General features: G+C 45.2%; 1 protein-coding gene and 1 long non-coding RNA gene across 3 annotated transcripts in view; both read right to left on the bottom strand.

Annotated features, from left to right (window-relative positions):
- LOC127037872 (uncharacterized) overlaps positions 1-4200 on the bottom strand; it is a 113169-nt gene extending 108969 nt beyond the window's left edge. Inside the window, exons 1-2 of one of the 2 annotated variants that reach the window (XR_007770493.1) lie at positions 4124-4200; positions 2907-3000 (exon numbers count right to left, since the gene is read on the bottom strand). This is a non-coding gene — a long non-coding RNA (uncharacterized LOC127037872). The remainder of the gene's footprint in view (positions 1-2906; positions 3001-4123) is intronic. The other variant, XR_007770494.1, reaches the window with a different exon arrangement.
- Positions 4201-14793: 10593 nt separating this feature from the next.
- The window catches only part of LOC127038394 (uncharacterized), a 44940-nt gene continuing 33832 nt past the window's right edge, over positions 14794-25901 (bottom strand). The window contains exon 8 of the mRNA XM_050930973.1: positions 14794-15652. Coding sequence (XP_050786930.1) covers positions 15380-15652 — 273 coding nt within the window. The 3' untranslated portion in view covers positions 14794-15379. The remainder of the gene's footprint in view (positions 15653-25901) is intronic.

The raw sequence follows: 25901 nt of genomic DNA, 5'->3' as shown, positions 1-25901 counted from the left end.
CCCGCATTGCATCTGTCAACCACGCGGGGAGAGGGACTGAGCTGGTCATGCCTGAGAGAGACTGTGTGGGAGTTGACAGCAAACAACTCCCTGCTTCTGCTCAGTTGCTGGAAGGGGAAGGGAGCTCCCATTCCCTTGACCCCTGTCCCCATAGCAGGTCCCAGACAGAGGGAAGATGGCTGCTGTCCCAGCAGCGGGAGACAGGGGCTGAACAAGCAGGTGTCCCCACTGCCCGTCAGCATATTTCTGGCTCACTTGTCCCCTGTGCCCAGCAGCTGGGGTGGCAGCAGGAAACCCATGCCCAAGCCCTGCTGTGGGGTCAGGACCCAACTGATCCACAGGTTTCCCTCCCCATCTCCCAACAGCCGAACCCAGGGACCTACCACGGCCTCACAGCCAGATTCTCACAGGCCGAAGCGGCTCCGTCGCCCTTCCCGCCTGGCTGCCAGGGAAAGCGGCTTAATGTGCCAAGGGGAGGGAAGGCACAGGAAGAGGATGACAGAGTCCCTTTCTCTGCATGCCCCCTCCAAGCCAGTCTGGGAGGGGCACTTGACCAGGGCAACCCAGAGGATTCAGGGGGCTTGGGGCAAAGTAATTTCGGGAGTCCTTTCCATAAAAAAAAGTTGCAGTACTATAGAATACTATATTTTTGTGGGGCCCCTGTGGAGCCTGGGGCAAATTGCCCCACTTGCCCACCCCCGGGTGGCCCTGCACTTGACCCCTTCATCCTCTCCCTGCACGTCATCTCTCATCATACTTCTGCCACACTGATTCTATCTTGACTACCAATAAAAAGTTCCTGGAGAAAGAGGCATTGACCATGACCCTCGAAAAAGAATATTTGTCCAGACGGTGGGCTGTGTTATACTCCCTGTTGGGACACCATTTGTTCTGATCACCGATAATGCATCTCTGAGCTGGCTCCAGAAAATGCAGGACTCAAAAGCCTGCCTCACTCATTGGTACTTAGGATTAACGCCGGTCCGCTTCTGGGTAGAACAGATGAAGACGTGATCATTCAATGAGTGCAACAATAAGCCCACTTGAGGAGGGAGCTATGACAAGGAGTGTGCTACCCTTCTATGGGGTCAGCCTGGAGATCCCAAATGGAACAGCCTGAGTGCAATGAAGACGACTCCCTGCTCCGTGGTAGGGACTAGGCAAACAGCAAAAGGAAATTGAGCAAGGATGAGAAGACAAGAAGCAGAACAGTCTGTATGAGGTGATGATCTCCATCTAGCTCTGAAAGGTTTACCTAAGTAGGCACAGGAAGTTTGTGTCCAGTTTATTTTGCAGGATCCAAACCTGAATCAGTAGGCAATGGCCTTAGGTTTGTTACCCGTGTTTGGGCCCTGGGGCTCTTATGTAAAACTAATATGATTAGATTTAAGCACGCGCGCGCACACACACACACACACACACACACACACACAGCAATAGCTTTAGGATATCCCAAATAATGATCTAAAATCTGAGATAGTATCTAGTATTTAGCAGCAGGTCAGCAATGACTGGACACTTCCCCACTTGGGAGTATGGTGTCAGGATTAAGTCTCTTCAGAGAACTGCTCCAAAGTACACTCTGTTATCTAGTATTTTTATAACTAATTTTTACAAAACCTATAATTCATAGTGACCCCTACTGGGTCGTCACTTCTCCTAACTTCATCCAGTTGCCTATGAACAAAACTTTCCTAACAATCTTAGCCATAATAAGCTTCTCTCCCAGTCACCCAAACTCAAAGTCTCCATCCACTTTCAGTCTCAATTTCTGGATACTTTTCACCCCTCCTCCTATTCTGGTTAGCAGACACTACAAACAGACAGCCAGTGTTCCACCTCGCCTCCAAAAGCCATTCTCCAAACGAACCCTTAACTACATGATGTTCTTTTTGAGTAATTCATGGTGGCTGAATGCATACAATATGATTGCAATTAGCTTGATGAAATTCTGGGGGACCACACCACTCAATTCCGGAGTAACATTAGGCACCAAGTTAGCTGTGTGAATCTGGGCAACGGTGGCTGGTCAATAAGGAATGGAGCAGAAAGGAAACGCAGAAGGATATTATGATTCAGAAGCATTTTAATGTGATTTGGAAGACAAATGCAGAGAAAGCGACAGAAAGAAATCAGAATTACAATAATATCTCTAAGGTATCAAGAAGGTCTCTAATGAATCATTAGTTCCAAGGTGATGCATTTCACACCAGATGTTCTTCGTTCTTCGTCACAGTTGTAGATTTTCCCAATCAAGTTCTCTTTGCAACCATCTTAAGGTATTAGTTCCATCACAGTCAGAATGAAATGAGACAAAGCACAACTAAAGCCAAGGATGAAACTACTTCTCCAGTAAACAACATATAAAACGAAGTTGAAAGCAGAAACAAATGGCACATATGCATGAAAGGACTAGAACAGGTAGGGCTTGATTCTCATTGACACTAAGACCTCTTTTGACAGCGTTATAAGGAGCCTGCTTCAGTTACTGTGTAAGCATAATGTAAAGGGGCCTTCATGAAACTGAGATTCACTCTCAAACAGAGTATTCTAGAAGAAGCAGAGCGTATAGAAGACAGTAGAGGAAACAGTCATCCAATGTAACCTAGGCAATATAGATATGGGGCAGATTTACTGAGATGCTGAGCACTCACAGCTCCCATGGGAGTTGGGGTCACTCTGCATTTCTCAGACCCATTGCCCATAACTCATCTGTGAATCTTGCTTAACGTTTTCTGGTCTTTCCACGTTCTGGCTCTATTCCTCCTCGGCGAAACACGGCCAACCCTTTCCATAGCCGTACCCCCAGCCCCAAGGCCTAGTATAAGGGTACCAAGAATGTTTGGGATAGCCCCAACCACACCCGTATGGCCTTTGGTAGTACCATGGCCTCCAGTAGCCATGACCTCTACCATACCAGCCCTTGTAATGTTGGGGCTTATAATACAATTCATCACTAAAGTTTTCGTCGAAAATCATCTTTCAGTGTTGGAGGTAAATCTGAAACACACAGGAGGGAAAAGAGTCAACATCATGCACTAGGGTAGTAGAGTAAAAGGTTCAATGCTCAGGGAAATTATGACCCAGACACTCCGTTCCTTAATACATGTTGCCTCTTATTTCCTCCTCCTAGCCTCCTTCTTCCGCTCACTCTTAACCTCCCTCTTAGCCAGCCCCTTTGATTCCCTCTCAATCCTTCCTCTAAAAAATATTGACAGCAAAATAAATATCTTCTATGGACTATTTCTATCATGCACACAGGATTTTTTCTCCCTTTTACAAATGATTTGTACAAAGGATGGCAGGGACCAGTTTGCCAATGTTAATTTCCTTGACAGGGTTTAACCTCAGCATGAAAACCCCTTTTCTTCTGAATGACAGACTGGCAGTTTGGCATCTAAAGCTTCTGAGCCAGCAATACTTGCTAATAAATGAATGGAAAATATCTTAAATATCCCCAGTCTTTGTTTCCACATGCTGGAAATGGGTGACGGGATGGATCACTTCATGATTACATGTTCAGTTCCTTCCCTCTCAAGCACCTGGCTTTGGAGACTGTTGGGAGACAGGACACTGGGCTAGATGGACCATTGGTCTAACCCAGTATGGCCATTCTTATGTTCTAAAATACTTTTTTCAAAACAAAACATTAAGAGCCAGATGCTGAGTGGGTAGATATGGGCACTGTTCAACTGAGATCAAGGGTCTAGGCTAACTTCCCTAGCTTTGGATCTGAATCTAACATTGCTACTAGAGCAGGTAGGAAAATAGCGGTAGCCATACTGGATCAGATCAGACCTCCTTCTAATTGATTGTTCTGTCTGAAATCTTGCCGAGTACCCATCCTAACTCCTCTAACTTAAAAGCTGACTATGAAATTATTGAAAGCTACTGATGGGATTCAAATACCTAATTCCTAATGAAAGTAAACATGAATTCCTGTCTCAAATGCCTAAGCACCTCTGAAAATTGAAGCATTTACTTCTAAACCATGAATGCATCAGTGAAACCCCTTTACCGTGCTAATAATCACAAAGTCATGTGCAAGATTCAGTCCTAAATGAAACCATCACTAACACAACATCGCAATAGCTCTAGAGAGATTGAGACAAATGGGACTTACCCCAGTCGCTGAAGAGGATAAGTCAAGAGAAGTTGTTAATGAACCGGCAGTTGCAAGCGCTTTTATACACTTTCTTAGCCTGCCTGGAGAATACAAGACACCCTTTTGCTTAAGGTGCTAATTATTTACAAAACATATTATGCTGACAAGTCACTCCTTCAATGGATATTATTTGTTTTCAGGATTATTACCATGTGTTCTCAAGCTCACATGGTCTGACATGCACAAGACAACCTATAGGTTTCCTTCATCTGAAATGCTTTATGGGACACATTCATTCCTGGCATAATTCCAGTGACTCAGATTGTCGCAAAAGATTGTCAGAGGTGTAACAGTTGCAAAATCTGCCATTAGATAGAGGACTCGCCTCTGGTCCTAGTAAAGCATGTTGGCAGGTGTAGGTGGCATTGCCCAATTCTTCCTGCAAGTCTTAGGAGGGAGGGAGCATTCTGCAGAGGCTGAACGCCTAAGTGTTTTGATCTAATGCCCATTGAAGTTAATGGGAGTCATTACTCTGGGTAGGTTTTTTCTCAGGCTCTATGATTTGAAATTTGGCCCTGGAAGAAGGACGTATAAGGTCTCTGAGCCATTTAAGTCCCACTTCAGCTTCTAAAAGAGGTGTTAACAGGGACCTAAAAAATGAATAGGCCTTTGTGCTGGAGATCTGCTAAGAGGTGAATTTCCCCCTTTGGTAATTAGAAATTCAGTTCCTAATCCACTTATTTATGTCACCAGTGTTGTGAGATCGGGGTGACCATCGTGGCAGAAGTTCACTGTGCTGCCTCCGACCGGGTTTTTCTTTTGTTGAGGTGAGGGGTCGTGGTGGGTGAAAGCAAACAGGACCATCTTATACACAGGCTTTGAGATAAACTGTGGATCTTTTGCGGCATTGCTCATGTGTCTCCGTTCAATAATAGCCAAGACTATTGTGATTTGACAAGAAAATAGAATTGATAAAGCCTCAGATAAAATAAAGGAAATAGAGAGATCTGGCTTTCTTGGACAAGGATATTGGATACATTCAGAAAAATTGATAATCTGACCAGATTTAGGACATGCTGCAAGACCATTAGCTTGCAGGAATCTTGTCTATCATGATGAGAAAGATGTTGAAGTTTAATATCACTTCATGGAATGTTTCCCCTCACCAGGCAAGGGGGAAGAACCTAATGTTGATTGAGGAGCACTGAACATCTTTGAATTCTATAGAACTTTGCTGACTTATGGTGCTTGATCTTCTGCCCTTAGATTTGAAAAAGGAATTTGTATAATAAAAAGAAAAGCAAAGCTGCTTTTTAATGGAAATCAAATAGTCTCAAATTCTGAGCTACAAATCTTTAAGGGAATTACATGGTCAGCTTGACATCCTTTTTTTCTGAAGTGAGTCTATTACTCAATAGAAGGGCGTCTTCCAGTATCACACCATAATACCATAACAAACCACTGCTTTCGGTATGAAAAACCTTAATGAGTGTTTGTGACGCGCTTTTATACCTGGAGCCCTAAGGAAGTAGAGCATTCTTCATGTGTTATGATCCCTGTTTTTTATGCAGTGAACCAGAGGGCACGTTAACATGAAGGTCAGACAAGGGGGCAAATTACAGAGTCCCAAATAAAACCCAGTTGTCTTGACAACACGTGCTACATATTTACCATTGATCCTGAACCTTCCTGGACCCTTCACATTTTTGGCTTCTAAATAGGTCACTAAGAAGAGATGTTATTGTAGCCATTTTGGTCCCAGCATATGAGACAATGTGGATGAGGCAATATATCATTTATGGGACCAGCTTCTGCTGGGGAGAGAAACAAGCTTCTGAGCTTACCCAGAGCTCTTCTTCAAATGTGGGAATGTCCTCAGAGTGTCACAGGTAAATAGAAGGTGGAATAGATTGTTTAGAATAAATAGTTAACATCTATTTCAAGGAACCTTTCAAAGTGAACATGCCAGATAACAGCTTTCCAGTCATAGGGAGGAGAGCAGAGGGGGAAAAAGCTGGGAGGGAGTGCCATTACTGGGTTATATGTTGTTGTAATAAGTCATAAGTCTCTATTCAGGCCATGATTTTGAGTGTCCAGCACGGTTATCACTTTAAGCTCAGAGACTCATCTTTTCAAGGTGTTGTGCAGATTTCCTTAGAAGATGACGACTGAGAGGTTGCATCTTCCAACTTAAGCAGAAACAATGACCTATTTGATAAAGTTCTGATCCATTTTGCCTTCTTCGTACATGAAGATAATAATTGTCCAAGAGAACAGCCAGTGTGAGATTTTTAAGCTTGTCCGTGGGTAGTGTACAATTGCAATTCTCTCCCCACTACTGACCCAACATCAAAAAAGATAGGAAATTCAGAGATAAGGAGAAAGACCAAACCATGGCTTGTAATGCTCTCCTGATATTAGACACAATCAGTGGTCAACTGAGACCCACCATAAGAAAGTGTTTCTATTGTAGCCTTTTATTTTATTTAAAGTTAATTTTGCAATGTGCTATTACATCACTGTGGGTTCGGTTCTGGTGGCTACAGTTTCAAGCTTCACAGAGTGACAGTCACCTCTGCTACTTGCTTCACAGTTAGAGTCTCTAGGAAAACACAAAGACCAAGAGTAGTGACCACACAGATGGTTACCACTACAACGACTAGTCTATTTTACAAGGTTTATTAAAGTTACAGTTAAAGTGATGATTACCCAAGTATATAGAAATTCTGTACAGACCTATGCACACATTACAAATATAGTTATACTCGCAACCTTGACAATAGTGTTAGGGTCTGATGGGTCTTTCATGGCTTGATCATGAGTAAAGGGATGGTTCCAGCTGGAGTCTCCCATAGGGAGCTCAATTTTCCCATTCTGGGCATTCCCTTTTAATAATATGATTCTGTCTATACCTACATTCAGCGCAACCTCCTTTCTCTTATTGGTCTATATGCCCTGGAAACCTAAGGAACCCCACTTTTCTGTAGGCTGTGTACGTTCCCTTTATACTCCCTAGTATTGTCGCACAACCTGTATCCCAATGTTTAAGATGTCTGAGACAGATGTGCCTTTACAGTATTTTTAGGATGTAATATTAATGTCTGAGTAATTTTTCACACTATTACCACTTGGTTCCCCTTTCCCCATAATCTTAGGGCATTGGGTTATTTCTCGGGCATTGGTTTATGTCATCATTTCTTGTTTCCAATGCCAAAAATAATGAAGCTAAAGTCTTATAGGCCTCAACCTATGGGTTCCTGTGTTTCAGCTTCTCTTCCTCGTGTCTAATACCTGATTCCTCTAAATACTGATCAATCTTATACTTTTATAATCCTACAGATTAACTCTAATTAACATACAATGAATATATAATCATAACATCACACAATAAATGGATCATAACTAAAATCATTGGCTACACCAAGGGTAGGGAACCTATGGCATGTATACCAAAGGTGGCACATGAGCTGATTTTCAGTAGCACTCAAACTGCCCAGGTCCTGGCCACCGTTCCTGGGGGCTCTGCATTTTAATTTAATTTTAAATGAAGCTTCTCAAACATTTTAAAAACCTTATTAACTTTACAACAACAATAGTTTAGTTATATATTATAGACTTATAGAAATAGACCTTCGAAAAATGTTTAAATGTATTACTGGCACATGAAACTTTAAGTTAGAGTGAATAAATGAAGACCCGGCACACAGGGTTGCCGACCCCTGGGCTACACTATAGAAATAGAGAGTAACATACTGCACTGGTGATATTCATCATGATGCCTGTCATATAAGAAACTTTAAGCCCATATTCAGGAAATGTCTGTAGAACAGGTGAAGGGTCCACAATGCTGTAGGAGGTGGAGAAATGTTTGGAGGAAAACGGGGCTGGAGTTAAGATTTTGATTGACAGTAACAGCAGGATTTTGCACAGGAATAAATATAAGTTTCTTAACAGTTGTTATTTATTATTTGAATTATACATTGAAATTCATCATCTTAAACCTCCAATTCAGTTGTTATTTGTTTATGCTTAGATCAAAAGAGAATTCATCAGGAAGCTCGTCAAACAAAAGAAGACGACTGAGTCTCTGTAATCATTACTTGTGTAAGCAGTAATGATTACACTTATCTTCTGCCAGGGCTGAGCCTTGGCATCCCTGGGCAGCTCATAGCCCAGCACCTCCAGGCTTGCTGAGTCAGACGAGAAAGTAAACATTTGCTCAAGACTTGTCATCTAATTGCTTGAGCCCCAGTGTCCTCTTTCATTACAATATAAGCACTTCATGTAAGTTATATATTAGGAAGCCAAAGACACTACATGATAATAACAAAACTCTTGATTAACGTTTTGTGGTAAGACAGTCTAAGAACGTTCAAGCCAGAGAGTAGCATGTGGCGTGAGAAATCAGATTACGTGGTTTTAGCTCTATCTCTGCAATTGACTCCCTGTGTGACCTTCAGCACAACAGACCTCTGTTTATTTGCATAGAAAATAAGGATAATAACACTCTTGTTGAATGTTAAGTGGTGTCCTTAGAACTCAGCATACCAAAGCACTTCACAAACAGCGATTAAAGTTCTATGTATGCAAATGTCATATGATTACAATAATAACAGCTTATTTGTAGACAATGCCCATGTTTTGAGTAATAGGGTTATTTAAAATATGTATTTCAATTTATCTCATATCTAGGCCATAATCAGGTCATATCTAGCCTCAGAATTTATTGCTTTTTTGATTTTTTATTAAATAACAGCGACGTGGTTTGCGTTGTATAAAATTCCATTTTACAGATAATGGGCCAGATCCTGAGCTGCTGTAAATAGTTACTGCTCTGTTGACTACAAGAACATCTGAAAATCAAAGAAATGCCCTTCCCTTTCCATGGTTAGAGAAAGCTCTGTTTGGAGTGGATGTAACAATTTTGGTATTGTAGCTAGAACACTTTCTGCAAGAGAAGGATCAGGAAACATGACACCAGCTCGTGAGATTCTGCCTTAACCTAAACTTTTTCCACAGATGTCTCATGTTTGGTCAATGATGCCTTTTCAACATCTCTCCTGTGCTTGACTTGGGCTCTCTCAGCCACACTTTCCCATAAGCGCTCACTTCTCTTAGCTGCTCCTTGATAGAGATGTGTTGCTGAAGTAATACAGGTTCAAGGTTGTAACTCCAAGGCTTTATAAAACAGCTTACCACCGACCCTAACCACAAAGTGAGCAGCCCTTCCATAAATAGCACTATGTGAAATGCATCAGCTTGGAGCCAATTATTCACTGTAGACCTTCTTGAAACCTTTGAAATATATTGTTTCTGCTTTGTGTTCTTTCTGTCTCTTGCAGTGTACTCCTCTTCTTACTCACATTAAAGCCATTCTCCATCATGATACCAGCCTCCTGCTGTTTCTTTCTGCTCCATCCCTTATTTACCAACCTCTGTGGCCCAAGTTCACAGAGCTTCTTAGGCACCTAATTCCTACTGAAATCACTGTGAGCGTGGCACTGGCACTACAAAGTTAAGTCAACTTAAGTTACATTCACATACTACCACGGCTGTAAATATACTGCTATTGCATTTCCACACTCTGCTCCTTGTGTTGGCAGTGCACATCCACAGTAGCAGCTCTTGCATTGGCACAGAGAACAGTTCACAGTGGGTGGCTATCCCACTTTGCAACCGGCCACAGGATGTTTTGGGAGGGGTTAGCAAAGCCTCATCAAGGTAGGCTCAGTGTCACATGATGCAGGTTTCTCAATCGCATCATTCCATGGGCATCCTACTAGCTTTTCAGCCATTTTTCAATCACCCTGGTAACCTGTGAGCCATCCATGTGTGTCAGAAAGCATGGATCCTGCACTGCTCTGCAGTATTGTTCTGTGCATTATGAACACAATGGTATAAAAGGATCTCAACGGGGCAGCTATTCACCACTTCCATGACCTCATCCCCCATCCTATAGAAGCAACATTTCTTTGAAGCTGCACCAGAACCAATAAATGGTCATTGGTCTCCTATTTCTGCTGTGCCCATCGCAGCCGTTTTATTTTTACTCTGCACTGTTGCGTTTCATTGTCATAGCCCTTCTCCTCCATGCCCTGAGTAACTTTCTGCAGCTGGAGTGGGGCTGTGCCTGTACAGCCTCCTCTACCTGCAGACCCAGGAGATCCACCACCTCCCATGTACTCCAGGCAGAAACGCGTTTGCTAGATGGAGCCAGCATGCTCAGCTGGGCAGTAGCTATGTGAGCTCTCCACACCAAGCAAACGGGAAGAGTAACTTCAAAAGTTCCTGGGACTTTAACAGGGGAGGGGTACAAACCTGTGTACCTGGCTGCAGGACAGCAGAGTTCAAAATGGTGACCATGGTGGGCATTGTGGGGTACCTTCTGGAAGCCACCTGGGTGATGTAAGCAACGCAGTTTCTACACTGACACTATGTCGATCTAATGACATCATCCTTAGAGCTACAACTCTTGTCAAGGTGGTTTTATTATGCTGGCGTAGCAGGCAAGCTGAAGCAGCAGGAGAAGCCTTGCAATGTGTACAGCTCTATTCTTAGGTCGAAGCAGTGTAGACATGGCCTAAATATCTTTGTGACTCTGGGCCTGTGTGTAAACATTCGCTCTAGAGCGACAGGGCCTGTGCACTTCTTAAGTCCCACTTGAGTCCTGTAGTGAGAAGAGAATGAGAAGAGAATGAGGTCTCACAAAATTCAGAAAATCGTAAGACAGGCATTTCCCTGGTGCTTCCCCTCTTTGTATGACCTAAACCAAATAGGGTGTTGGCTCTTCTTCTTCAGAACATATTGATCTTTTCAGTCACCGCTCAGTGCCTACCAAGTGGCGATTGGTTTATTCCTCATGGGCAAGGCCACTACTTCAACTGATACTCTTATTTGCTCCCTTACTCCTGAGCTTAGAGAGCTGTCTCGTGTCTCCACACGAGTTAATTCTAACTCCCAATGTGGTTTAATTCATAGTATTGAATTCATAGTGTCCCTTACTCCCAGATGTAAGTATCACATTTCAAGCATGATTGGGCTGTGGCTTGTGTAAAGTGGTGGTCTACCTTAAATCCCCTTGTGTCCAGATTTACCACTGTGGGGAAGCCCCTCCTTCATCTTCCCTCAGTTGGGTGTCAGCTAATCAACTTGCGTAGTGCAGGGCAATGCAAATTCTAAATAAATTAGTCCAAAGAAGTGTCTCCCCCTTACTGAAGCCCCAGGGAAGGAGAGCATGTAATAATGCCTTGGGGCAGTTGGCCCCTCAGTGACACCTAGTAGGGGATGAGTCGATGCTCTCTGAACACCAGGTGGAAGGGGAAGGGCCGAAGAGGAGCTGAGTCGGGATCCTGAGACAGACAGGTCCCCTGGGCCAATGAGGAGAAGTTGGCAGTCCATATCTGCCATATTCCCACACAAGACCATAGGCGACTGGTAACTGCAGATAGTTGGGTGGGAGGGCACACAGGCAGGCACCACCAGCACCACCACAGCTATGTTCAACTTCCTGGTTATTACCAAGGCACCCTCCAGCATCAGCCTCTTGAGCATAGCTCTCACGACCATGTTGCCCATTCTTAAGGCTAGCCCTCCCAGAGACATCCTTAGGGAATATGGCATCCTGGGTGAACTGGTATTTTGGGGCCCTGACCCCTGCATCTTCCCCAGCCGCCCACTCCCCACATTGTCTCTGGCTCCTGCTGCCTCCCCTGGACCTCCACCAATCATCTTTGGCCCCCGCTTCCTCCCCCATCACCCCACACATCATTCCCAGCTCCTGCTGCCACCCTCAGTCTCCCATCCCCCATATTATCCCTGGCTTCAGCTGCCTGCCCTGTCCCACCCACCACTCCCAACCCCCACTTCCTCCCCCACACCCTACGTCCACCAGGCCCCAATGCCTCCCCCTACCATTGCCCCATCTTCCTGATCTCCCCTCTGCTCACCCCTGGCAGGCTAGTGCAGACAGGTACTCGAGCAGGGAAATAACTTTCCTTTCTGGTTTAATCCTCATATCACCGTACCAGTGTGGGCAGTGAAGAGGAGTTATTCTCACTGGGGCCATGTGACTGCTGGTGAAGAGGGACAGACTCAATCGGATTCCCCATGCCCCTTCTGGCAGAGACTGTGCTGCCAGCCCGGTATCACTTCCCTGCTCTGGGCACCACCTTGTGGGGTACATCAAGAGTGCTTCTGGCTGGTGCCTTTCCCAGGCACGTCCCTTCAGCCACGCTCAGCACAACTCCCACCCTGGCAGAAATCTGGGGGGCATGTGACCGATGTGCCACCTGTCAGACCACTGGTGCCTCCCTAAATCACGGAGGACCCATCTAAAGTGGAGGATACATGACCAGACCATATGTCTCCCCTTCTCAGCTCCCCCCCGATACACCCAACCCAGGTCCATTGCCCCAGGTTATGTATGGGAGTGGGGCTCTGTCCTTCTCTCCCTGTGCCTCCCCCCATTGGCATCTATCAACCACACAGGGAGAGGGACAGAGCTGCTCATGCCTGAGAGATCCTGTGTGGGAGGTGACAGCAAACCACTCCCTGCCTGGGCTCGGTTGCTCAAAGGGGAGGGGAACTCCCACTCCCTTGACTCCTGTCCCCATAGCAGGTCCCAAACAGAGGGAGGACAGCTGCCGTCCCAGCAGCTGGAGACAGGGGCTGAACAAGTAGGTGTCTCCACTGCCCCCCAGCATGTTTATGGCTCACCTGTCCCCTCTCCCCAGCAGCTGGGGTGGCAGCGGGAAGCCTCTGCCCAAGCCCTGCTGTGGGGTCAGGGGCCAAGTGATCCGGAGCCTCCCCTCTCCATCCCCCAACAGCCGAGCCCAGGGAGCCACCATGGCCTCACAGCCGGATTCTCACAGGCCAAAACAGCTCCGTTGCCCTTCCCACCTGGCTGCCTGGGAGAGTGGCTGACCGTGCTGATGGGGTGGGGAGGAACTGGGAGAGAAGGAGAGATCCCATCTCCCTCCCTCCCCCAGCCAGGACAACCGGGGAGGGGGGGCATTTGACCCCCTCATGCTCCCTCCACACCTCATCTCTAGTCATACATCTGCCACACTGTTTCCATCTTGTCTACCAACAAACAGTTCCTGGAGAAGGAGACATTGTCCATGGCCCTCAAAAAAGAATGTTTGCTCAGACATTGGGCCATGATGTACTCCCTGTTTGGGACACCATTTGTCCTGCTCACCAATAATGAATCTCTGAGCTGGCTCCAGACAATGCAGGATTGAAATGCCTGCCTCACTCACTGGTACTTGGCATTACAGCTGGTCCGGTCCCCAGTAGAACTGACGAAGATGCGAATATTCAAGGAGTGCAACGATAGGTCCACTCAAGGGGGGAGGTATGACAAGGAGTGTACTACCCCTCTATGGGGTCAGCCTGGAGATCCCAAACAGAACAGTCTGGGTGCAATGAAGATGACTCCCTGCTCCGCTAGTAAGGACTAGTCAAACATCAAAAGGAAATTGAGCAAGGATGAGAAAACTAGAAGCAGAGCAGCCTGTACAAGGGTGCGGTTTCCCTCCAGCTCTGGAAGTTTGCCTGAGCAGGCACAGGAACTTTGTGTCCACTTTACTTTGCAGGATCCAGACCTGGATCTGGAGGTAATGGCCTTAGCGTTTTTACATGTGCTCCTGTCCTGGGACTTCATTCAGGAAAACACACTTCTTTAGATTAAAACAACAAGGAGTCCAGTAGCACCTTAAAGACTAACAGGTTTATTTGGGCATAGGCTTTCATGGATAAAACACTTCACTTCTTCAGATGCATGGAGTGAAAGTTATAGATGCAAGCATTATATACAACACATGAAGAGAAGGGAGTACCTCACAAGATTCTCTACCTCAAAAGGTACTCCCTTTTCTTCATGTGTTGTATACGGGGTGGCTCCAGGCCCCAGCAGGCCAAGCGCGTGCTTGGGGTGGCATGCCGCAGGGGGCACTCTGCAGGTCGCTGGGAAGGCGGTAAACAGGCAGCCTTTGGCGGCATGTCTGCAGAGGGTCCGCTGGTCCCGCTGTTTTGGTGGACTCTCGGGACCAGCGGACCCTCCACAGGCACGCCTGCGGGAGGTCCACCAGAGCCACGGAACTGGCAACCGGCAGAGCACCCCCCACGGCATGCCGCAGTGCTTGGGGCGTCAAAATATCTAGAGCTGCCCCTGGTCGTATATAACGCCTGCACCTGTAACTTTCACTCCACTTCTTACTCACGAAAGGTTATGCCCAAATAAACCTGTTAGTCTTTAAGCTTCTCTCTCAGTCACCCAAACTCAAGGTCTCCATCCACTTATTCTCGTTCCGTCTCAATTTGTTGATTCTTTTCTCCCCTCCTCCCATTCTCGTTAGCAGAAACTGCAAATGTGCAGCCACTGTTCAACTTTGCCTCCAAAAGCCCTTCTCCAAACTAACCCCTAAGTACATGATGTTCTATCTGAGTAATTCATGGTGGCTGAAGACATACAATATGACTGCAATTAGCTTAATGAAATTCTGGGGTAACACACCACTCAATTCCAGAGTATAATTAGGCACCAAATTAGCTGTGTGAATCTAGGCCAAAGTGGCTGGTCAATAAGGAATGGAGCAGAAAGGAAACCAGAAGGATGATATGATTCAGAAGCATTTTAATGTGAATTAGAAGACAAGTACACAAAGTGACAGAAAGAAATCAGAATTAAAATAGTATCTCCAAGGTATCAAGAAGGTCTACAATGAATCACTGGCTCCAAGCTGATGCATTTCAAAACAGATGTTCTTGGTTCTTCATCACAGCTGTAGAGTTTGACAATCAAGTCCTGTTTGCAACCATTTTAAGGTATTACTTTCATTAGAGTCAGAATCAAAATGAGACACAACACAACTAAAAACAAGGATGAAACTACTTCTCCAGTAAACAACATATAAAGCAAAGTTGAAAGCAGAAAAAAATGGTACATATGCGTGAAAGGACTAAAACACGTAGGGCTTGATTCTCATTGACACTAAGATCCCTTTGCATAGCTTTGTAAGGAGCCTGCTTCATTTACTGTATCAGCGTAATCTAAAGAGGCCTTCATGGAATTGAGATTCATGCCTAAACAGGTTATTCTAGAAGAAGCAGAGCATATGGAAGGCAGTAGAGGAAACAGTCATCGAATGTAACGTAGGCAATAGAGATATGGCAGATTTACTGAGATACTGAGCACTCACAGCCCCCATGCGAGTTGGAGGTCACTCAGCATTTCTCAAACTTATTGTCCATAAACTCATCTGTGAATCTTGCTTAATATTTCCTGGTCTTTCCACGTTCGGGGTCTATTCCCCTGGGCGAAACATGGCCAACCTTTTCCATAGCCATACCCTGAGCCCCAATGGCAAGGATAAGGGTACCAACAACCTTTGGGATAGTCCCAACCACACCTGTATGGCCTTTGGTAGCACCATGGCCTACAGTAGCCGTAACCTCTACCATACCAGCCCTCGTAATGGCAGGGCTTATAGTGATGAATTGTTTTAAAGTTTTGTCGAAAGTCATCTTTCTGTGTTGGAGGTAAACCTGAAACACAAAGAAGGGAAAAGAGTCAAAATCATGTACTTGGGTAGTAGAGTAAAAGGTTCAATGCTCAGGGAAATGACGACCCAGACCCTCCGTTCCTGGACACATGTTGCCTCTTATTTCCGCCTCCTTCTTCCACTCACTCTTAACCTCCCTCTTAACAGCCCCTTTGATTCCCTCTCAATCCTTCCTCTAAAAAATACTGACAGCAAAATAAATATCTGCTATGGACTATTTCTATCATGCACATATGGGATTTTTACTCCCTTTTACAAATGGTTTGTACAAAGGATGGCAGGGACAAATTTGATAATGTTAATTTCCTTGAGAGGATTTAACCTCAGCATGAAAACCCCTTTTCTTCTGAATAACAGACTGGCAGTTTGGCTTCTATAGCTACTGAGCCAGCAATACTTGCTAATAAATGAATGGAAAACCATGCTCTTAAATGTCCCTAGTCTCTGTTTGCCACATGCTGGAAATAGGTGACGGGATGGATCATTTCATGATTACATGTTCAGTTCCTTCCCTCTCAAGCACCTGGCATTGGATACTGTTGGAAGACAGGACACTGGGTTAGGTGGACCATTGATCTGACCAATATTTTTTTCAAACAAAAACATTAAGAGCCAGATGCTGAGCAGGTAGATATGGGCACTGTTCAACTGAGATCAAGGGTCTAGGCTAACTTCCCTAGCTTTGGATCTGAATCTAACATTGCTACTAGAGCAGGTAGGAAAATAGCAATTGCCATACTGGATCAGACCAGACTTCCCGCTGATTGATTATTCAGTCTGAAATCTTGCTAAGTACCTGCTGCTACAGAATAAAGAAGAACTCAGTGACCCATTATGAAAAAACTGGGGAAGTTTCATCCTAACTCTCCTAACTTAAAAGCTAAATATGAAATTATTGAAAGCTACTGATGGAATTTGAACACCTAATTCCTAATGAAAGTAAACATGAATTCCTGTCTCAAATGCCTAGGCACCTCTGAAAATTGAAGCATTTACTTCTAAACCATGAATGGATCAGTGCCTGCAACTTAACAACTACTATGTTATTGGGGAAACTCCTTTCCCATGCCGATAATCACAAAGTCATGCGCAAGATTCAGTCCTAAATGAAACCATCACTAATGTGACATTGCAGTAGCTCTAGAGACAATGAGACAAATGGAATTTACCCCAGTCACTGAAGAGGATAAGTCAAGAGAAGTTGTTAAGGAACCTGGAGTAGCAAGTGCTTTTATACAATTTCTTAGATTGCCTGGGAAATACAAGACACCCTTTTGCTTAAGGTCCTCATAGACTCATAGGATTGGAAGGGACCTCAGGAGGTCATCTTGTCCAACCCTCTGCTCAAAGCAGGACCAATTCCCAGATTTTTACCCCACTTCCCCAAATAGCCCCCTCAAGGATTGAACTTACAACCCTGGGTTTAGCAGGCTGATGCTCAAACCACTGAGCTATCCCTCCCCCCTCCTAATTATTTACAAAACATATTATGCTGTGCAAGTCACTTCTTCAACTGATATTTGTTTTCAGGATTATTACTATGTGTTTTCAGTCTCACATGGTCTGATGTGCACAAAACAGCCTATAGGTTTCTTTCATCTGAAAAGTTTTATGGGACACAGTCATTCCTCTGCAGGAGTTACAGTGGGAATGGATGTAAAAGATTTGGCAGAGCTGTAACAGTTGCAAAATCTGCCATTAGATAGAGGACTCCCCTTTGATCCTAGTAAAGCATGTTGGCAGGTGTAGGTGGCATTGCACAATTCTTCCTGCAAGTCGTAGGAGGGAGGGAGCATTTTGCAGAGGCTGAAGACCTAAGTTTTTTGATCTAATGCCCACTGAAGATAATGGGAGTCATTACTCTGGGTGGGTTTTTTCCTCAGGCCCTATGACTTGAAATTTGGCCATGTAAGAAGGACAGTATAAGGCCTCAGTCATTTAAGTCCCACTTAAGCTTTCAAAAGAGGTGTTAAAAGGGACCTACAGATATGTCTACACTAAGGGATTATTCCGATTTTACAGAAATCGATTTTTAGAAACAGATTGTATAAAGTTGAGTGCACGCGGCCACACTAAGCACATTAATTCGACGGTGTGCGTCCATGTACCGAGGCTAGTGTCGACTTCCAGAGTGTTGCACTGTGGGTAGCTATCCCATAGTTATCCCATAGTTCCCACAGTCTCCCCCACCCATTGGAATTCTGGGTTGAGATCCCAAAGCTTGATGGGGCCAAAAATTTGTCACTGGTGGTTATGGGTAAATGTCGTCAGTCAATCCTCCCTCCGTGAAAGCAATCGCAGACAATCGTTTCGCGTCCTTTTCCCTGGATTGCCCGGGCAGACGCCATAGCACAGCAACCATGGAGAATGTTCAGCCTTTTTTTTTTTTTTTTTACTGTCATGGTATGTGTACTAGATGCTGCTGACACACGCGGAACTGCAGTCTTACACAGCAGCATCCCCTTGCCTTTGCAAGTTAGCAAAGATGGTTACCAGCTCTACTGTACCGTCTGCTGCTGTCACGGATGCTCCTGGCCAGCCTCGGTGAGGTTGGTTGGGGGTGCCTGGACAAAAATGGGAATGTCTCCCCAGGTCATTCTCTTCTTTAAGTTTTGTCTAATGGAGATTCAGTCCTGCCTGGAATATCATGGCAACTGGAGGCTTCTACTTCAGACTGCTCTCCCAGTTGGCAGCACCGCGTGGTCGTGCCTACCCCAACCTACCCCTTGCTACCAGGGCTCACTATCATATACTTTGACCTCTACATTTTGCTGCAAATAAAAAAATTAAGCTGCCTTTAGAAATCCCCAACATACATATCCTGGGACATTTTGTATTTTACCAATGTCAACCAAAGGCCCACACACTAATGGAGAAATCGATTTTAAGAGCCCTTTATATCAAAGTAAAGGGCTTCATTGTGTGGATGGGTGCAGGGTTAGTTCAATTTAATGCTGCTAAATTCGAAATAAACTCCTAGTGTAGACTAGGCCTAAGAGACGAATAGTACTTTGTGCTGGCGCTCTGCTCAGGGGTGAATTTCCCCTTATGGTGATTAGAAATTCAGTTCCTAATCCACCTCCTTTATGTCACCAATGCTGTGAGGTCGGGGTTATCATCATTGCAGAAGTTCACTGTGCTGCCTTCAGCGGGGTTTCTCTTTGGTTGAGGTGAGGGATGGTGGTGAGTGAATACAAGCCAGATCGTCATATACAAAGGCTTTGAGATAAACCTTGGAACATTTGCGGCTTCGCAAATGTGTCTCCATCCAACAACTGCCAAGACTGTTGTGATTTGACAAGAAAATAGAATTGATAAAGCCCCAGATGAAATAGAGGAAATAGAGAGATCTGGCTTTCTTGGCCAAGGCTATGGGATAAATTCAGATAAACTGAACATCTAACCAGATTTAGGGCATTCTGCAAGACCATTAGCTTGAAGGCATCTTGTCTACCAGGATGAGAAAGATGTTGGAAGTTTAACCTCACTTCATAGAATGTTTCCCCTCACCAGGCAAGGGGGAAAGACTGATGTTGATTGAGAATCACTGAACATCTTTGAATTCTATAGAGCTGTAGTGACTTATGGTGGTTGATTTTCTGCCCTTAAATTTGAAAAAGGAATTTATATAATAAAAAGAAACACAAAGCTTCTTTTAAATGGAAATCAAATAGTCCCAAATTCTGGGACTCCGTATGTGACCTCTCAGTTGTCATCTTCAAAGGAAGTCTGCACAACACCTTGAAAAGATGAGCCACTAAAGTGATAACCGTGCTGGACACTCAAAATCATGGCCTGAATAGAGACACTGGACTCATGACTTCTTACAACAATGTATAACTCAGTAATGACACCCCCTTCCAGCTTTTTCCCCCTCTCCTCTCCTCCCTATGACTGGAGAGCTGTTATCTGGCCAGTTCACGTTAAAAGGTTCCTTGAAATAGATGTTAACTATTTATTCTAAACAATCTATTCCACCTTCCATTTAGCTGTGACAGTTCGAGTACGTATCCCAGACTTGAAGAAGAGCTCTGTGTAAGCTCGAAAGCTTGTCTCTGCCCTCAGCAGAAGCTGGTCCCATAAATGATATTTGGAAGCCAAGAATGTGAAGGTCCAAGAGGATTTAGGATCAATGGTAAATATGTAGCACGTGTTCTCAAGAGAACTGGGTTGTATTTGGGACTCTGCAATTTTCCTTCTGTCTGACCTTCATGTTAATATGCCCTCTAGTTCACTTCTTAAAAAACAGGGATCATAACACATGGAGAATGCTCTATTTCCTCAGGGCTCCAGGTATAAAAGCACGTCACAAACACTCATTAACGTTTTTCATATCCAAAGCAGTGGATTGTTATAGTATTAATGGTTTGTTACTGAAAGATGCCCTTCTATTAAGTAATAGGCTCACTTTAAACAAAAAGCATATCAAGCTGACCATATAATTCCCTAAGTCAGATCACTATTTGTAGCTCAGAATTTGGGACTTTGCGTTTCTTTTTAATTTTACAAATTACTTTTTTCAAGTTCAAGAGCAGGAGATCAACTAGCGTAAGTCAGCACAGCTCTATAGAATTCAAAGATGTTCAGTGCTTCTCAATCAACCTCAGGTTCTTTCCCCTTGCCTGGTGAGGGGAAATATTCTATGAAGTGATGTTAAACTGAATCTTGCACATGACTTCATGATTATTGGCACGGTAAAGGGATTTTGCCAGTAAAACCTTAGTTGTTGAGTTGCAGGCACTGATGCGTTCATGGTTTAGAAGTAAATGCTTCAATTTTCAGAGGTGCCTAGGCATTTGAGACAGGAATTCCTGTTTACTTTCATTAAGAATTAGGTGTTCAAATTCCATCAGTAGCTTTCAATAATTTCATAATCAGCTTTTAAGTCAGGGTAGTTAGGATGAATCTTCCCCAGTTTTCTTCATAGCAGGTCACCTCTGTGTTCTTCTTATTTCTGTAGCAGCAGGTACTCGGCAAGATTTCAGACAGAATTATCAATTAGAAGGAGCTCTGGTCTGATTCAGTCTGGAAATTGTTATTTTCCTACCTGCTCTAGTAGCAATGGTAGATGCAGATACACACATAGCTAGTGTAAGTTAGCTTAGACCCTTGAACTAGTTCTATTGAACAGTGCCCTTGTCTACCCACTCAGGATCTGACTCTTAATGTTTTGTTTTGGAAAAAAGTATTTTAGAATAAAAGAACAGCCATACTGGGTCAGACCAATGACCAATGGTCCATCTAGCCCAGTATCCTGTCTTCCAACAGAGACCAATGCCAGGTACTTCAGAGGGAGTGAACAGAACAGATAATCATGAAGTGATGCATCCCCTGTCACCCATTTCTAGCATGTGGCAAACAGAGGCTAGGGACACACTTAAGAGCATGGTTTTTCATTCATTTATTAGCAAATATTGCTGGCTCAGAAGCTTTAGAAGGCAAACTGCCACACTATTATTTAGAAGAAAAGGGGTTTTTATGCTGAGGTTAAATCCTCTTAAGGAAATTAAGATTAGCAAATTTGTCCCTGCCATCCTTTGTACAAACCATTTATAAAAGGGAATCAAAATCCCATGTGTGCATGATAGAAATAGTCTAGCATCTGTTGACTTTGCTTTCACTATTTTTCAGAGAAAGGGATTGAGAGGGAATCAAAGGGGCTGGTTAGGAGGAAGATTAAGAGTGAATGGAAGAAGGCTACTAGGAGGAGGAAATAGGAGGGAACATGTATCCAGGAACTGAGGGTCTGGGTAATCATTTCCCTGTTCCATCTCTCTCTCTCTCTATCACCTTCAAAACAGTAGTAACTGAGCACTGAATCTTTGACATCACTTGTGCATTATGTTGACTCTTTTCCCTGCTGTATTTTTCAGGTTTACCGCCAAAACAGAAAGATGACTTTTGACAAAAACTTTAGTGATTAATTGTTTTTTAAGCCCTACCATTACAAGGGCTGGTATGGTAGAGGTTACAGCTACTGTAGGCCATGGTACTACCAAAGGCCATACAGGTGTGGTTGGGGCTATCCCAAAGGTTGTTGGTACCCTTATCCTTGCCATTGGGGCTGGGGATATGGCTATGGAAAGGGTTGGCCATGTTTCGCCGAGGAGGAATAGACCCCGAATGTGGAAAGACCAGGAAACCTTAAGCAAGATTCATAGATGAGTTTATGGGCAATAGGTCTGAGAAATGCAAAGTGCCCTCAACTCCCATGGGAGCTGTGAGTGCTCAGTATCTCAGTAAATCTGCCCCATATCTCTATTGCCTACGTTTCCTCTATGCCTTCCATACTTTCTGCTTCTTCTAGAATAATCTGTTTTAAGCATAAATCTCAATTCCACGAAGGCCCCTTTAGGCCACTCTGACGGTAAATGAAGTAGAGGCTTTATGTTTGGGTGAAAAAACATTTACACTCACTTAAAGAGCCATGTAAAGAGGTCTTTGTGTCAATGAGAATGAAACCCTATGGGTTCTAGTCCTTTCATGAATATTTGCCATTTGTTTCTGTTTTCAACTTTGCTTTATATGTTGTTTACTGGAGAAGTAGTTTCATCCTTGGCTTTAGTTGTGCTTTGTCTCATTTCATTCTGACTGTGATGAAACTAGTACCTTAAAATGGTTGCAAACAGGACTTGATTGTCAAACTCTACAGCTGTGATGAAGAACCAAGAACATCTGGTGTGAAATGCATCACCTTGGAGCCAGAGATTCATTGTAGAGCTTCTTGATACCTTGGAGATATTATTTTAATTCTGATTTCTTTCTGTCGCCTTATGTGTACTTCTCTTCCTATTCACATTAAAATGTTTCTGAATCATATCATCATCCTGGGTCCTGCAAAATAAAGGGGACACAAAGTTCCTGTGCGTGCTCAGGCTAGCCATCCAGAGCTGGAGGGAGATCACCCCCTTCTACAGGCTGTTCCGCTCCTAATCTCCTCTCCCCTGCTCAGTTTCCTCTTGCTGTTTGAATAGTCCCCACGGTGGCACAGGGAGTCATCTTCACTGCCCCCAGGCTGTTCTATTTGGGATCTCCAGGCTGACCCCAGAGAGGGGTAATACACTCCTTGTCACACTTGCTCCTTTGAGCGGACCTATCGTTGCACTCATTGAATGTTCACATGTCTTCGTCTGTTCTACCAGGAACTGGTCTGGCTGTAATGCCAAGTACCAGTGAGTGAGGCAGGCATTTCAATCCTGCATTGTTTGGAGCCAGCTCAGAGATGCATTATTGGTGAGCAGGACAAATGATGTCCCAAACAGGGAGTACATCACAGCCCAGTGTCTGGGCAAACATTCTTTTTTGAGGGCCATGGACAATGTTAGGTATATCTCCATATATTATATAAGCTATCTCATAGAACTGGAAGGGATCCCGAAAGGTCATCGAGTCCAGCCCCCTGCCTTCACTAACAGGAGCAAGTACTGAATTTGCCCCAAATCTCTAAATGGCCCCCTCAAGGATTGAACGCATAACCCTAGTCTAGGTTTAGCAGGCCAATGATCAAACCACTGATCTATCCTGGCTTCTCCAGGAACTGTTTATTCGTAGACAAGATGGAAATGGTGGGTCAGAATTACCAGAGCAACGTATGTGTGGGGGAGGTGGCTGGGAGGGGTCAAACGCCTCCCCCCCCAGGTTGTCCTGGCAGGGGCAGGGAGGGAGAGGGGCTCAGTCCTCCTCTCCCTGTTTCTCCCCCCGCTTGGCATATTCAGCTGCTTTCCCTGACAGCCTAGTGGGAAGGGCGACAGAACTGCTTCTGTCTGTGCGAATCTGGCTGGGAGGCTGTGGTGGCTCCCTGGGCTCAGCTATTAGATGGGGAGGGGAGGCTCCCGATCACTTGGCTCCTGACCCTGCAGCAGGGCCTGGGCAGGGGCTTCCCGCTGCCTCCCAGCTGTGGGGCATAGGGGATGAGTGAGCCAGAAACATGCTGGGGGGCAGTGGAGGTGTCTACTCGTTCAGCTCCTGTCTCCAGCAGCTGGGACGGTAGCGGTCCTCTCGCTTCCTGTGTGCTGCTGGGTGAGCCAGAGCCCCCTCCCCTCCCAGCAACCGAGCCCAGGCAGGGAGGGGGTCGCTGCCACCTCCCAGCCAGGCTCTCAGGCAAAAGCAGCTCTGTCCTTCTCCCTGCACGGCTTCCAGGGAGAGCGGCTGAATGTCCTGGGGGAGTGGGAGGAAAGACATAGGAAGAGAAGGACAGAACCCCTCTCCCTGCAGATAATGTGGGGCAGGGAGAGCGCGATGGCCCTGGGCTGGGTGCAGGGAAAGTGTGGCACTGGGCAGAGGAAACACGTGGTGTGGTGACATATCCTCCCCTTTAGATTGTCCTTGCCCAGTATGGGGAGGCACCAGTCATCTTTACTGCAACACATGAGCCGGGGGTGAGGGGCACATGCAGGGCTGGATTAAGATTATTAGGTGCCTAAGGCTAACAGGATGGAAGGGCCTAAGACTGAATTACATATTGCAAAAAAAATTATGGAGTCAACAAACATTTCTCTATGTACATATTTACATCTAATCTATTTATGTAAAATTAACAAATTTATTCTACTCTCACAACACTCAATTCTCCAGACAGATACTTCTGAGTTAGAGGTAGCAGAGGGATGCTAAGCTGTCCTTCTCGTAGGCCTCCTTCCTCCTAGGCAGTGCAGTGCTCCTCTGTCTGAGGATGAACACTGCAACACCCCCAGCCTGCTCACTTCTTTCATCCTTGTGCTTCTACCCTCAGCTCTTCCCTGGCACAATGCAAAGCCAAGCTCTGCAGGTGTTTTCCCCAAGCTGTGGCCTACACACCACACACCCTGTCTCACTGACTGCGGTCTGGGAGGCAGCCAGTTTTTTTTTTTAATAGGTTTCAGAGTATTTTTTATGTAAAAGAAAACCACTGAGGTGTAAAATCCACTGAAATAGAGGAAGTAGTAGTGGGAAAATTATAGTCCCTCTGAGCCGGGCACCCGCCTGACCTCACCCCCCCACAGCCCTGACCCCCAGCTCTGAGCCCAGCCTGAGAATTGGCCACCCCCCAATCCAGAGCCCAGCTCCCCACCCAGCCCTGGGCAACAGCAGTGCCACCCCCAGGCAGCAACAGGCCACTGGCACCAACCATCACCATCACCCAGCGACAACCCATTATGTAATTGCAAATGTATACATACCATTAAAGCATTTAATGTTTTTAAATAATGTATTTCGTGTATTTTCAAATGATTAAAAATTAATTTTTGAATGTATTTCACTAGTTAGTATCATGTATTTGGAAATGTAAAAAATATAGTATTGCAACTTTTTTTTATGGAAGGGGCCCCTGAAATTGCTTTGCTCCAGGCCCCCTGAATCCTCTGGGTGGCCCAGGCAGGAGCCCTCCAGCAGGGCTGCATGAGCAAACTCGCTCTCTGCCATCACCCAGCCCTGGCCACCCCCTGCTGCCCCCCTTATGAGCCTAATTGGTAATCCTGTCCTGGGCATGCAGAGTCACATGCCCTGGCAGATTTCTGCCAGGGACAGGGTGGGAGTTAGGGTGAAGGGACATGCCTGGGAAAGGGACCAGCCAGAAGCACTCCTACTGTACCCCACGAGGTGGCACTACAGCAGGGATGTGAGACCAGGCTGGCAGCACAGTCTCTGCCAGAGGGGGCATGGGGAAGCTGGCTGAGTCTGTCCCTCTTCGCCAGCATAGACTCAGACTTTAAGGTCAGAAGGGACCATTACGATCGGCTAGTCTGATCTCCTGCACGACAAAGGCCACAGAATCTCACCCACCTACTCCTGTATCAAACCTGTGTCTGAGCCATTGAAGTCATCAAATCATGGTTTAAAGACTTCAAGGTGCAGAGAATCTTCCAGCAAGTGACCCATGCCCCTTGCTACAGAGGAAGGCAAACTCCCCCAGGGCTTCTGCCAATCTGCCCTGGAGGAAAATTCCTTCCGGACCCCAAATATGGCAATCAGTTAAACCCTGAGCATGTGGGCAAGACTCACCAGCCAGCACCCAGGAAAGAATTCTCTGTAGTAACTCGGATCCCATCCCATCTAACATCCCATCACAAGCCATTGGGCATATTTACCGCTAGTAGTCAAAGATCAATTAATTGCCAAAATTAGGCTATCCCATTATAACTATTGATCCCTAGGGGAACAGCCACAGAGGGGGACATGACACACTTTGCTAGTCAGTCACACACCTCTGTTAGATAGCAGGACTCCTGAGTTCTAATCCAGGCTCAGGGAGG

This window comes from Gopherus flavomarginatus, chromosome 20 (assembly GCF_025201925.1).
Source record: "Gopherus flavomarginatus isolate rGopFla2 chromosome 20, rGopFla2.mat.asm, whole genome shotgun sequence".
Taxonomy (NCBI): Eukaryota; Metazoa; Chordata; order Testudines; family Testudinidae; genus Gopherus; species Gopherus flavomarginatus.
This window is presented reverse-complemented; position numbering and strand designations above follow the sequence as displayed.